Source organism: Acomys russatus, chromosome 16, assembly GCF_903995435.1.
Source record: "Acomys russatus chromosome 16, mAcoRus1.1, whole genome shotgun sequence".
Classification (NCBI taxonomy): domain Eukaryota; kingdom Metazoa; phylum Chordata; class Mammalia; order Rodentia; family Muridae; genus Acomys; species Acomys russatus.
In genome coordinates, this window is record NC_067152.1 from 46,218,642 (window position 1) to 46,232,124 (window position 13,483).

Sequence of the window (13,483 nt, forward strand, 5' to 3'; positions counted from 1 at the left end):
CTTTGGGGGCCACTTGAGCCCAGGAATACTCTTCTGGGAAAGCATGTTCCTGAAATAAATTCCACGTTGGCCTCTTCTCAGGAGCAGGAGCATTCTAGGACTGACTCCATGGTTGAAGGTCAAATGCAACCAGGTCTCTCCTGGACCCAGCAGCCCTGGACAGCCATGGAGCCAATGTTCCTCAGAGTCCATAGACAGCTCCAGAAGGAATTCCCAGTGGCTAAGGGTGCTAGCTGCATCCTGGCTCCACATGAGGATCGTAGCTGGGTCACAAGACGATCTGGCTTTACTAGTCACCAGACTATTCCGGGGTCAGGGGCTCACAGACCTGCAGGGCTTACAGGGCAGCACGTCCAGCCCTGTGCAGCTGTGTGGGCCTCAAGGTAGGGCATGACAGACTGCTACAAAGCCATTTCCAGTGCCACCCGCCTTTATTCAGACCCTCTGTCTCTAGAGCTACAGACACTTGGATTGAAAAGGGCCTTGGTTACCCTCCCAGGACACTCCAGAAAGCCAGGCCTGGCAGCAACACTCCTTCAGGGCCAGCCTTAGTGTCCCTGCCCAAGGGCACTGCTCTGGCCACAGGGCTACAGGTACCAGGAGACCAGGCCTGGCCGCCTTCATAGAGCCAGCACTGTCCTAGGCTTGGAGCTGATTCCACTCTGAAATTCGGGCAAGGACAGTGGTGGGGCTGGGAGGGGGAGCTTCCCAAATGTCCAGGCCAGAAGAAGAGCAGGTCTCCATGGAGAGAGCCACACTGGATGCAGGTGAGACTGCACATGTCCTACTTTCTGGTCATGTCAGGGTTCCCAGAGCCGAGGAAACAGAGGTCCCTTTTTTCCTTCCTGATCTTACATGGCCAGGAGGAGAGGGGTGAGGCATGGCAGCTAACAGCAGAGGGCTGGGTATGCGAGGCCAGGTGCTGCCCAAGATGCAGCTGGCCAGGAAAAAAGGACAGGGGCAGACATGGCCAGATCCCTGCTCCCGCAGTGGCAGGGGCAACTGGAGACCCTGGAGAGGAAAGGGAGGCCCTTGGCCATCAGTCCTGCTGGCTCTGGGGATCACAGCCCGCTGGAGCACACGCTCCTCCCCCTCCCAGGAGCAGAGCCACTGAGCAGAGGGAGCCAACATCAAGTGCACCCTGATCTTCTGAGGCCAGGGGAGGGCGCCAGGCGCTCTAGGACGTCTTGGCATCCTGCGTATTCCGGCGCCTCAGGTCACTCAGGTCGATGGGCTTGAAGGCTGTCAAGGGACAGTCGGGTTGGTGCTGGTTCCCACACCCAAGCGCCCTAAAAATGACAACAGTGCAGGAGGAAGCAGGGCCTCCCCAGCTCCCCCAGGGCTGCCCTACTCACTCTTCAGGCTGGGGTTGGGCACTTTCTCCACATACTCCTCCACGAGGCCCCGCTCTCCACTTGACAGCTGGCTGCGCAGGTCTCGCTCAACACCCTGCCAGGCTGCAGCAAGGGGACAACGGGTTCAGTGCTCAGCAGTATTCAAGGCACAGAGCATCTGGTCCTGATGCTGGGCCAAGGCGACCTTCGCTCCCATAGCACCATTCACCCCTGAACTGGACTTGCAGTCCAGGCTGGCCTCAAACTCAGAGATTCCCTCCTGGGTGCTGGGATTAAAAGTGTGTGCCAACACACCCGGCTAGTTGAGGGTGTCTTGCGGAGCCCCAAACCGTCTTCCCTCATGCATCACCTCCTGCTGCCCCTGCTCCCCAAGCTGCAGAAGGCCACGTACGTGTCATGGGGGGCTCCCACCTGCTCTCCACATCTTTTACCGCCCCCCTGCACATTTGCTCCAATGCCAACCATACCACCTTTGTCTACTTTAGAGAAACAGGGTTCACAGCTGCTGCCTCTTGGCACGGAGCCTGGGCCTGAGGACCGGCCCTGAGGTGCTACCTTTCCTAAAGTCTTGCCCACTCTCCATGCCCTCTTCTGGGGCTGTCACCACATCGTCCCTCTGCCGCCAGTCTCGCTGGTTCTAGAGTTTATGGCCACTGTCGTATGGCCTCCTCACTGAAGGTCGGTTGTCTGGGACCCAGACAGAGCGGGAAGGGTGGGGGCCACGCACTCACAGGAGGCAGCAGAGACCAACCTTCATAAATGAAGCGCACGTTCTCTTCGTGTGCTGGTGTGAAGATCTCACTGCTGTTGGTGGGAGAGCGGGGACTGCTGTTCCTCTTGCCGTTGTACACGACTCTGGAGACAGGAGAACTGGGGAAGGCCCATGTGTGAGGAGGGATTAACAGGAGAGATGGGGTCCCAACCCCCACACACCTGAGACCCACCTGGTCATTGCTGGAGTGTCTCGTCTTAGCGCTTGGCTGCTGGATCCTGCGGCCTACGAAACAGAAACCCCAAAGCACTGGAGCTGTCACCCTTCCAGCAGAAAAAGAAACAAACTGTGGCCCAGAGTCCACTGGAGACCCTCAGACTGGACCCCAGCAATCCTGGACAGGCCATGGAGTGTCAGTAAGAGGACACTAGAGACAAACAGGCCAGACACTTAGCCACTTCTAACCCACTCCTGTCGTCAGTGTGCAGACCCCAGCTCTGCTCCGGAGGGCTTCGGGGACTCCGTGCAGACTTCTACACAGTCTAAGACACAGCTTCCCTACTGCCCGTGGGGACTGCATGGTGAGAAAAGCATCTACCCTGAAGCTCAGTGACATATGACAAATGACCCAGCTTCCTCATCCCCTAAGAACACTGGGTAATCAAAACGAACGAACTAGTCCAGGAGAAGGGGGAGCAGCCAGGCCTGACCCAGTGACCAGAGCCCGGGATACAACCTGTTTATAGGCCGGGTTTTCGGTTTTTTGTTTTTTTTCTACCCTGAGTAGGTGAGGTATCTGTTTTTAGAGCCGAATGTCAGAATTACGCATTTGAGGATCCACAGGCTAAGTCAGGGAACCCAGTCACACAGGGTTGGTCCTAAGCCTGGTCTTGGTAAGATGGGGTAGCCGCGGACACCAAACACAAGGAGACCCACGCGGCCCCCAGAAGCCACCTTGTGCTTCTCAAAGGCTCTGGCCAGTGATCCATCATGTGGGCAACTCAGACAGCGAACACCTCAATGGTGTCACGCCTGCTCCCACAAGAGTGCCACAACACCATGGCCCTCCCCACACCTGGCTCCCAGCCCTTACTCCCTCTCAGTCTTCCCCAAAGCTGCCAGCCCAGAGCATCAAAGCACAAATAAGGCCTCTGAGGTGTGACCATGGCAGCAACACAGATGGGGTGCTCCAGTTACAGGCCAGCACGGAGCAAGGCGGTGCTCAGGGACAACCCCAACCTTAGCGTCCAGGGCCCAGGCAGTCTTCTGCCCTCGTAGATCCCTTGTGTCCAGAATTCACTGCTGTTTGGCGGCACCCATTCTCCGCTGCCTCCCCTAGCCACGCAGCTCAAACTCTGGTGGTCACATCCTCTAGTGGCCTGGCCTGCATACGTACACACACCATGCCCTCCCTTGGCCTGGGCCCTACTGCTGGCACCAGCCCAGCTGGCGGCAGACTTTACATTTGGTGAGGCTGACAGGAACCTGAGCGTGTTTACTGGCAAGGAATGAAGCAGCACAACACCAGATGAACAGGGTCCCTAAGAAGGGTGAGTGTGTTGGGGTGCAGGACTGAAGCAAGTAGATTCTACAGACAGGCCAAGGCTGTCTGAAGACCTTACCAAGCTGCCGACAGGCATCTGACATCAGACCTGCTCAGCAGTGCAGGTAACAGGGGTGGCCTAACACAGGCCACCCACAGAAGGGGACCATTTACAGGGAGAAGGCCTGCTTCAAGAGAAGTCAGGCAGTGCCCAGGCCTCTACCCCTTGGGGTTTCCACACGGCGGCGGCAGGAGTGGAGGTCAGGCAAGGCTGTGCCAAGCTCCACACCCAACACTTCTTTGCCCCTTTCGCCTCTGTTCTCAATTCCCTAGCCATGTGCAACACATTACGTTCATTCAACTCCACAACACCTTTTGGGTCTTTTTGCTGTTTGTGTTTAAAGAGAGGAAGCATAGGCTGGCCTCAAAAATCATTGTGAGGTCAATGCCATCCATGAACTTCTGGTCTTCCTGCCTTATGCCCCTCCCCAAAGTGCTGGGATCACAGGGGAAACATGACCACGCCCGGCACAACTCCACAGTACTTTTTCTCTGTGTCTTTGAAACTGGCTGTGCCTATAATCCCTAGCATCAAAGCCTAGCAGGATTCTTTCCCTGTAAATTGAGGGCCTCACGCATGCCAGGCAAACACACTCCCTGAAGTGTCACCTCATCCTCTTTGCTTTTCAGACAGGGTCTATCACCCAGGCTGCTATGAGCTTACTGTTGATTAAGCAGGCTTTGGACTTGCAATCCTCCTGCTTCGGCCTCCTGAGTAGCTAGGTTAAGAGCCTGTGCCACCAGGCCCCACTGTGTGTGTACGTGGTTCTTGGTTTTTTACTAAACTCATAAGAGACAGATAACAGTGACGGCATCTCAGATCTGATGACCCTCAGTGACACATCCTCCGTCAGTACCCTCCTACCTGTGGCTCTGCTGTCCCAGCTTCCCCCTAACTCCACGGCTGACACACACAGTTGGCCGTGCAGCTCCCTGATTTTTTCCCATCACTCTCCAGTGGGAACCAGTTGAGACACATACTGTCATAGAGCTCTTGGTCTGTGTGTTTCTCATGTGCCCTAGCTACCCCAGCCCCACAGCAGTCAGTAGTGAACTTGACAGCTTCCTGCTGAAAGACATTTCCCAATCTCTGTTGCGAACTGTTAAGTTATTTCTGCCCCATAAGGGGCCACATCCCATTTTCCTCTAGGCATTTTGGCCATATGCACACATAGGTGACAAAGCCCTCTTTGTGAAGAAACATGGTCCCGGCTAAGGTCAGACCAAATTTTCCTTTCTGCCTTCAGTCTCTCTACACCTGCCTGTTAAAAATCTAACAGAACCACCTGTCCCCCTGAGCCAGAAGGGCCGTGGGCAGAGGCCCTGCATCCCCTTTGTGGACTCCAGACAAGGGCTTTGGGTTCCTCACTGAAAGTGAGGCAGTCAGCAGGGACAGGTCCCCATGTCCTCCTGCTCCAGCGAGGACTGAACGCGAGGCTGTCCTCAAATGAGGAAGCTGCAGCTCTTCAGCCAACACGGTAGCGGACATGACAAAGCCACACTGCATTATCCCAGTGAAAACCAGTTAACAAAAGGGCGCTACAGACCTCTGCGGATGAGGCGGGAAACGTGGAGTCAGCTCATGCTTACATGAGGTGGAGAGCCAGAAAAGGCCAGGAACCGAGAATCACACAGGCCACAGCAGACCCTTGCCAAGGGAGGCCCATGGGGCAGGCCCTGTGCTGCGAGCTTTTACACACTTTTCACGCTCCTGTCACGGGGAAAAGGCGTCTCACAATCCTATGTCAGAGGATGAAGCAAGTGTCACCTAAGAAGTGACTTGAAGGACTCCTAGCCCCCACACAACCCAGGGCCTTCATGGCCTCAGCAGCTGGCTGGAGGGCTCGGTGCCTCAGTCCCTGCCTGCAGCCTACCCAGTGGCTCTGTGTGCAAGTATTACTGAAAGGGTTTACTCTGTGCAGAAGTACCTGCTTCTATGGGACCCAAAGCTTTCAGGGACTTCCTGGAAGGCAAGGAGGGGAAACAGCCGGGGTGCAGGGGATCCAAAACCCATTTCCGCTCTTAATACATCCAATACACCAGGGTCAGGATGCCAGGCGGGGCCATGCTTGGCTGCCCAACGAAGTGACAATGAAAGTGGCCGTCCACCAGAATCAATGGCGCAAAGGCTGGTTGGCCACTTTGTTCTTTTGGAACTTGTCCTATCCGAATTTTGTTTCCTCCCTCCCTCTCCTCACCCTTTTCAGGAAAAAAAAAAAAAAAAAAAAGGGTCCCATGCAGCCCTTGCTGGTCTTAAGTTTCTGAGTGTCCCGACTCCCCGCCTCACAAAGTGCTGGGATTACAGATCCGTGCCGCCGCCTCCCCGCTTCGAATTTTCTGATCCCTCCTTTCACGCCTCGTATCCTTTTCAAACTGTGAGGGTTTTAGTTAATGACTGGCCAGTCAAGCTGGAGCCTCGGCGCTGGGACAGGTCGGGCCTGCTCCTGGATGACTGTGGCAGGTCGTCAGACCTGGTGTGTATCCTTGTCTCTCCCCAAACCCAGGCCCCTTCCACCTGGAGGACCAGGCTCCTGCGGCCCTGATGCGCTCGCTCGCGCGCGCTCTCGCTCTCCCTCCCTCCCTCTCTATACCCTGGACACTCCCCCGAAGTCCCTTAGCTGGCCTCAGCTCCCCCGGGGCCTCTGCTTGATCTCGCCCTCTTGTTTGTGACGTCCAGAGGTTAGGCCACCTAGGACCAGGGCTGCTTTGGTCAACATGGGGTTCGATACTTCCGGCCACCACATCCCGTCCGGCTTGCGGGCCATCAGCGCACAGGCCCAGGACCAGCGCGGAGCCGCTGCATCGGGACAGCGGGAGGTGTGGGCAGGGCCGGGAACCGGCAAGGACACCGGCGACGTGCGAGAGGGACGGCAGCCAGCGCCCGCCCGCAGGGGCTGCCCCGGGAGCGCGGGCGAGCGGGCGGCTCCTCCAGGCTGCAGCCACGTCCGCGCCCCGCGGCGACACCGGCCCGGCGGGCGGCACAGCGACACCAGGACGGGGCGGGGCGGCCAAGGTCCCACGGAGCCCGCCCGCAGCGCGCCGCCCCGCCCCGCCGCGCCTTCCTCACCTCACCCTCCTCTTCCTCGCCCTCCTCGCCGCCGCCGCCGCCGCGTCCAGTGGGCCGGCCGGAAGTGACGCAGCGCGCACGCGCAACTGGCGCCCGCCCCTCCCCCACGTGATCGCTGGCGGACGGGGTGCGGCGAGGGTCGTCCCGGAAACACGGGTGTGTCTTATTTTATTTATTTATTTATCTCTGCGGGGACGGTTGCCCCGCATCTGAAGAAGGACACCGGCGAGCGGGCCCCGGGCGAGGCTCTGACCCCTGAGCCTGCGCTTGCGAGCAGCCGCGGCGTGCATGGCGGTGGACGTGAACCGCGCGGATCACGCATCATCACAGCTTGGGAATCGTGTTTATTGAAAAAGTAAAAAGTGTCACCATTAAAAAAAACCCAAACAGACAAACAAACCAAAACAGAACCTGGAGGCGCGGCGGGGGAGACGTGGGGAGCCAGGCCAGAGAAACGGGTGGAAGAGCGAGGGGGTCCTAACCAGCCCGGCTGCCTCGCTGGCAGGCTCAGTGGGCACACCCTGGCTCTGGTGCCACTTCCCCCGGGAGGCACAAGCCCCCGCGGGCCAGGGTTGGCTCAGTCCATGCTGGTTCCTTTGAAGAGTTCCACCAAGTCCTTGAAGTCCGGGTCAATAAGGTCTGAAGGCAGATCGCCGTCATCATTGGCCGCATCTCTGTCTGCCCCCAAGGAGATGAGATACCTGGGGTGTTAAGGGCAGGTTGGTTACAGCCCTACTCAGCCCCACCCGGGACCAGAGGGCTAGAATTTTGGGGTCACCTGTTTGTTTTTTCCAGGCTGAATGTGGAGGAAGAAACCTGACCCCTTGGAAGCTGTGGCCAGATTTTCCAGCTTGCTCTAATGTTGCAATCGGGTAGAAACTGCCAGAATCCCTCAGAGTTGTTGCCTACACAGCATCAGAGGCCATATTTTGGGGGTCCGCCTGGAGGGACTAGGATCAAGCCTCTGAGCTGCAATCCGTAGTCTCACCTGGCTATGTCAGGGTACCCATCACTGCAAGCGATATGCAGTGGTGTCCAGCCCGTCTCATCCCGCTGGTGAATGTCAGCGCCATATTTGACTAACAGTTTGACACATTCCAGGTTTCCAGAGAGCACAGCTTCATGCAGAGCAGCCAGGCCTGGGCAGGGTGGGAAGACAGGGTCAAAGCTGTACCCCTCTGGACAGGATTTCCCCTGCCTTTTTATAGACAGAAGACCAGCCCATCGGTGGCTTACTCACCTGAGGGGTGGATGGTGTCCAAGGAGACTTTCCGAGCCCGGATAAAGCGCCCCACCTGTTCCAGGTCTCCTTGGCGGATATGGTCCAAGAAGAGTACATGGTTAGGGAACCGCACACTGCGGTCAGCCAACAGCCGCCGCCGTCGCTGTCGCGGGCTGTAGCGAGCATAGCGGACCGTCCTGTTGGGCATCCTGGGATTGTGGTGGGCTGTCTCTGTGGGGATAGCCCCTACTTCAGCCGGTACGAGTGAGAAGTATGCCAGCCAGACGAGGTCTGTGTAAGCGCTCCTGCTTGACGGAACCTCGATTCCAGCTTATATAGGGCTTGTGGGGCTATATAAAGCCACGCAGTCATGCTTGCAGACGCGAAGGGCTGAAACCGAGCTGCTCCCCCCTCTCTCAGCACAGGATCGTGTTTAGTGGCTCATCTTTCAGCACACCTGTCGCTATGTCCGGCCAAAGGGGTCAGATCCTTCCCAGCGACTACTCCCTGTCTGCAGCTGGACCTAGAAGGTGCCCTGTAGAGGACAGGAGGCCTAGGAGAGAGCCCACGAGGAAAGCTGTGGGTGTGTGCTCCAGGGCATCAGGAGGCTTTGAGCTTGAAGGGTGATGCCTCACCTGTCTCCTTGCTGGAAGCTGAGCCCCCTCTCCATCTGAGGAGCACTAATCCAGTGACATTTAGGAGGTCACAGCCCTCTCCATTTCCCAAAATGTCACCTCCCCTTATGGCTCCTAAAGAAGATTCACAGAACTGCCTTCGTGGTACATCACACTGCTAGGAACTGCTGCTGCCCAGGCTAGAACTGCAACCCTACAGGTCAACACTTCCAGCCCTTGGGGACCCACCTTGAATGCACGCACGCACGCAGGCACGCACGCACAGACTCTGGGTTCTGGACAGCTTCCTAGGGACTTATGTTGAAGATGTTGTCCAGACTGCTCCAAAGAGACAGGGAGCAGTGCCTGTTGCAGGTGGAGAAAGGGAGGGAGCCCACACATTATCTTCCTGCAGGTGCTCTGCCAGCTATCCTTGCTTTTGTAACAGCTTTGGCCAAGGTCTTGGGGTGCTCGGCTCAGGGGCTTGAGGCTACCTGGTCAGTGGAACCCAAGAACAGAGCTTGTGCCACAGGAGCCCGGAAACGTGGTTATGGAGCTGTGAGTAGCCAGCTACGGCTTCTCCTGCATTTCTGAAAGCTAACGGTTGAGTCCACTAAGGCTGCTGTGACAGAGCAACACAGACTGGGTTAAACTATAATTTACCCTCATGGTGCAGAGGCTGGCAGCCTGAGACCCGGGCGGGCTCCTTCTGAGGTTCTGCGGGAGCCTTCCCCGCGGAGCTTCCCAGCCTCTGCAGGTCAGTTCAGTCCTTGCTGTTCTTTGGCTTCTAAAAGCATCACCCAACCTCTACTTTCATCTCTACTGGCTCCTGTGTTCCCATGACCAGTTCCTACTCCCTGCCTTCCTTTTTTAGATCGTCACAGACATTGACCTCCCTTTGTTGCTCAGGCAAACTCCTGAGCACCCTGCCACCCGGTCCCAAGTGCTGGCTTTACAGGTGTGCACCACCACACCCAGCTGCCCCATCCCAGTGCTGGCCTTACATGTGTGCACTACCACACCCAGCTGCCCCATTAAAATTCTCCCCCTCCTCAGGAAAAGTAGTTGTTTTCTTCTTTCTTATTTTTTGAGACGGGATTTCTCTGTGTAACAGCTTTGGCCATCCTAGATTCACTTTGTAGACCAGGCTGACCTCGAACTCACATAGATCTGCCTGCTTCTGCCTCCCAAGGGCTGAGATTACAGGTGTGCGCCCCTACCCCAGGCAAGTCAGGGACTCATAATTCTCCTTCCTCAGCCTCCTAAAAAAGGGGGGGCTGGAATTATGGGTATGTGCTATCACATCTGGTTCAGATAATCTCCTTATAGAGACACCAGCACTCCGGAGGCAGACACAGGTGCCTGGCCTACAAAACGGGTCCTGGACAGCCAGGGCTACACAGAGAAACCCTGTCTCAAAAAAAGAAAAAAGAAAGAAAAAAAGAAAAAGAAAGAAAGAAAAAAGACTTGGGGCATAGCTTACGCCAGGGTGACCTTATCCTATTTCCCCAAAAAGTCACACTCCAAAGTATTGAGATCTGGGGCATCAACTGGGGAGACTGGAGACAACCTTCTATACAGACAAGATTCCTAGGTGGTCATGAGAGGCCTGGGACCGGGCAGCTACTTGCTAGGCTGGGGAGTGGGGACAGCAATGTGGGCAGTGGCGGGCCTTACAGCACCTGGCTGCTCTCCAGCCGTCATCCAGCCAACAAGTTACACACCCTGTAGGTGTAAAGCCGAGGTCCACTGGCCCCAGGACACACTGAAAGAGGACTCCTAGCATCCCTCAACGCCCGGGGCCTGCTCGCTCTGTGAGCTTGAGTGCGCCAGAAACTCGAAGGGCTCTGAGAGAACCTGCTGGCGTGGTTCTGCGCCTCGGCTTCTCCAGGGCCCAGGTCTATCTCCTGGTCGCTTGGGAGGAGTCAGGTACAAGTCTTCTAAGCTGCTTACCTAAAGTGGGGAGACTAAATGTGCTGCACTGTAACCAGGTGATAAGACCCCTCCCCCACCCCCCACCCGCTCTAGATCTGACGATTGTCTTTTCTCTGTTGTGGAAAAGTTCTGTCTGTACTCCCAGCTCAGAGGATCAGGTGAAAGGCGACAGACGAAGGTGCCAATGACAGAGTGGCAGCCCTTTCTTCCATCAGTGAGTGGCCTCCGAAGAAACAAGGTCTGGAAACAATTTAGCACGTGAGGACCCTGGCCATTTAGAGCATAGAGGGTTTTTGTTTGTTTTGTTTTTTCTCTGTGTAGCTCTGGCTCCTGGAACTTTCTTTATAGACCATGCTGGCCTGGAACTCAGAGATCCACCTGCCTCTGCCTCCCATGTGCTGGGATTAAAGGGTGCGCCGCCACCGCCCTGCTTAGAGCACAGAGGTTCTTGAGCTTGGGGTTTCTGTTTGAGTTAGAATCAGGGAAATGTGTGTTCTGAGCTGAGGCACATCTCTTCCTGGTTTGCATCAGCTTCAGCAGGAGCCACAGTCTCCTACGGTGGTTGGTGATAAACAGGGTCTGGAATCGCATACCTCTTGGGGGATCCCTCAGGCAGTATGAACTTATACAGTGGCTAGTCTGTGAGGTCTGGAATTGCTACTTTTTGGAGAATGAACTAAAATAAAGCTAGGGTGGCGATGATTACTGTGTTTCCAGCTCTTGGGAGACAGGGGCAAGAAGTTCAAGGCTCAAAACAACAAAAACAACAAATTATGCAAAGGTTACCCTCCAGTATTGTGTAGTCCTCAAGCCTTCTTTTTTCTTTTCTTTTTTGTTTTTGAGACAGGGTTTCTCTGTGTGGCCCTGGCTGTCCTAGAACTCACTTTGTAGACCAGACTGGCCTCAAATTCACAGAAATCTGCCTGCCTCTACCTCCAAAGTGCTGGGACTAAAGCTGTGAGCAATCACAGCCCTGCAGCCTCAGAGCTTTCAATCCTCTTGCTAGATGTACTGTGGTAGTGCCCAGCTTTAGTCCCAGCTCTAGGGGGGCAGAGGCAGGTGGATCTCTGTGAGTTCAAGGCTAGCCTGGTCTACAGAGCTAGTTCCAGGCCTGCCACAGCTACCCAGGGAGACTGTGTGTGTGTGTGTGTGTGTGTGTGTGTGTGTGTGTGTGTGTGTGTGTGTATAATTTTTTCCCTCTTACCTCAGCTTCCTGGGATTACAGGCTTCTATTATTAATACCCAAAGCCAGCCTGAGCTACATAGTAAGTTCAAGACCTGACACAAGTCTAAACTAAACCAAAACCGAAACCAAACAAACAAAAAATCCACACCAAGAACAAACCAACCAACCAGCAGTGGTGTGTACCCAGTGCCTGGGGGCTGTCGGGCGATCAGCACGGGCCTTCGGGATGGTCAGTCTACAGTTTAACCCCCTAGGCGCAATCTTTTTTTAAAATTCCAAGCCAAAGATTTAGCTACCTGGGGAGGGTGGGTGGGAAATTCCAGAGTACTAAACTTCCACTCCGCCCTCAAGTCCAGCGGTGGCTTCAGTGATCCACCAGCCCAACGCTGTACAGAGGCTTTAGACATCATCCTGGAGCTGCCCTGCACAGCCTGGTTCCCAAATGCTCTCATCAGCTGCCTCTGCAAAAGGGGAAAGATCTGTGAGTCACTCCCCCGCCCCCCAGGAGCGCGTGACAGTGACTGCCCAGACTGAGCTCTCTTACCCAGAGACCAAATCCCTGCACAGCTGGGCAGAAGTTCTGGCACTGTCTCTGGGGCAGGCCGTCCAGCATACCTTTAAGCTGGGGCTGGAAACCTGCTCACAGCCCTGCCTGGTTTTCTCCCCTGAGAGCCTTGTAGTGTTGGCCTCAGAGCCTTGACTCACATCTTGGGGAGAAGAATTTATATCTTTTCCCCATCAGACTCCAAGGTGACTGTGCCCACTTTAAGATAACCATGGCCAGGGGCTGGAGAGATGGCTCTGAGGGTAAGAGCATTGGCTGCTCTTCCAGAGGACCTGGCTTCAATTCCCAGCACCACACGGCAGCTCAGTCTGTCACATAGGTGCATACATAAGTGGACAGCTGGCCTCGTACTGAGTCGGAATGGACAGCGTCAGAGTGAAAGGTACCTGGGCCATCTGACGCTGCCTAAGGGAGTGACAGAGGCCCCTGCCCCTGCCCCCTATGCTGCCACACAGCCAGATCAGATAGCTGTGTCTCTGGCCTTGTGTGAGCTTTTATGGCAAAACAAGGTAGCCAAGGTGGGGGGAGGGTGGCGGTTACCACACCGCACACTCCTAGACCTGGGAGAGAAACACAGGGTTTCTCTGTGTGGCCTTGGCTGTCCTGGACTTGCTTTGTAGACCAGGCTGGCCTCGAACTCCCAGTGATCCACCAGCCTCTGCCTCCCAAGTTCTGGGATTAAAGGCGTGCGCCACCACCGCCCAGCAAGATAACCATACTTAGCAAGTCTTTCAGCCCACCCTAACAGTTGGGTCAGGTGCAGGTGGTGTAATGTCCTACGTGCACATATGTAAACACAGGCAGGGCCCCTTAGAACACAGGTAAAGCTGTTGGGTCTGCCTGCCCTCAGGCAGCCCGGGGCATGACCACCCCGAGCCTCGAGACCCTCTGGCCCTGTAGGCTTCAATGTCTACTATAGGAGACTCAGGTACTGAAGTGCTCCCAAAGGTGTCCACACCCGGGTTCACTGTTCCCACTCTGCACATGAGGTGGTAACGTTGAGACTGGAAACACCTGGTTCTGGTCTTCATTTCTCTGTGAACTAAGCAAGTTGAGGTTCTTCAAACCAAATTTATTTGGTTTTGTTTTTTTTTTGAGACAGGGTTTGGCTATCCTGAGAGTCACTCTGTAGACCAAGCTGGCCACAAACTCAAGAGATCCGCCCGCCTCTGCCTCCTGTGTGCTAGGATTAAAGACCTGTGCACCACCATCCCCAGTCTGTTC

General features: G+C 55.7%; 2 protein-coding genes across 3 annotated transcripts; both read right to left on the bottom strand.

Moving 5' to 3' along the window:
• Positions 1-443: 443 nt before the first annotated feature.
• Mcrip1 (MAPK regulated corepressor interacting protein 1) lies at positions 444-6,764 on the bottom strand. 2 transcript variants are annotated; one of them, XM_051159214.1, is made up of 4 exons: positions 2,300-2,514; positions 2,107-2,225; positions 1,356-1,457; positions 444-1,242 (listed from the first exon to the last, which is right to left on the bottom strand). In XM_051159214.1, exons 1-4 carry the CDS (start codon positions 2,305-2,307, stop codon positions 1,178-1,180), a joined length of 294 nt encoding a protein of 97 aa, XP_051015171.1. In that variant the 5' UTR covers positions 2,308-2,514; the 3' UTR covers positions 444-1,177. The 2 variants fall into 2 exon arrangements, with proteins under 2 accessions (XP_051015171.1, XP_051015170.1); XM_051159213.1 differs by lacking the exon at positions 444-1,242 and adding an exon at positions 6,738-6,764 and having other exon boundaries at positions 1,333-1,457; positions 2,300-2,352.
• Positions 6,765-7,274: 510 nt separating this feature from the next.
• Ppp1r27 (protein phosphatase 1 regulatory subunit 27) lies at positions 7,275-8,553 on the bottom strand. The gene is made up of 3 exons (XM_051157889.1): positions 7,978-8,553; positions 7,726-7,876; positions 7,275-7,438 (listed from the first exon to the last, which is right to left on the bottom strand). Exons 1-3 carry the CDS (start codon positions 8,165-8,167, stop codon positions 7,315-7,317), a joined length of 465 nt encoding a protein of 154 aa, XP_051013846.1. The 5' UTR covers positions 8,168-8,553; the 3' UTR covers positions 7,275-7,314.
• Between the last annotated feature and the right edge of the window lie 4,930 nt (positions 8,554-13,483).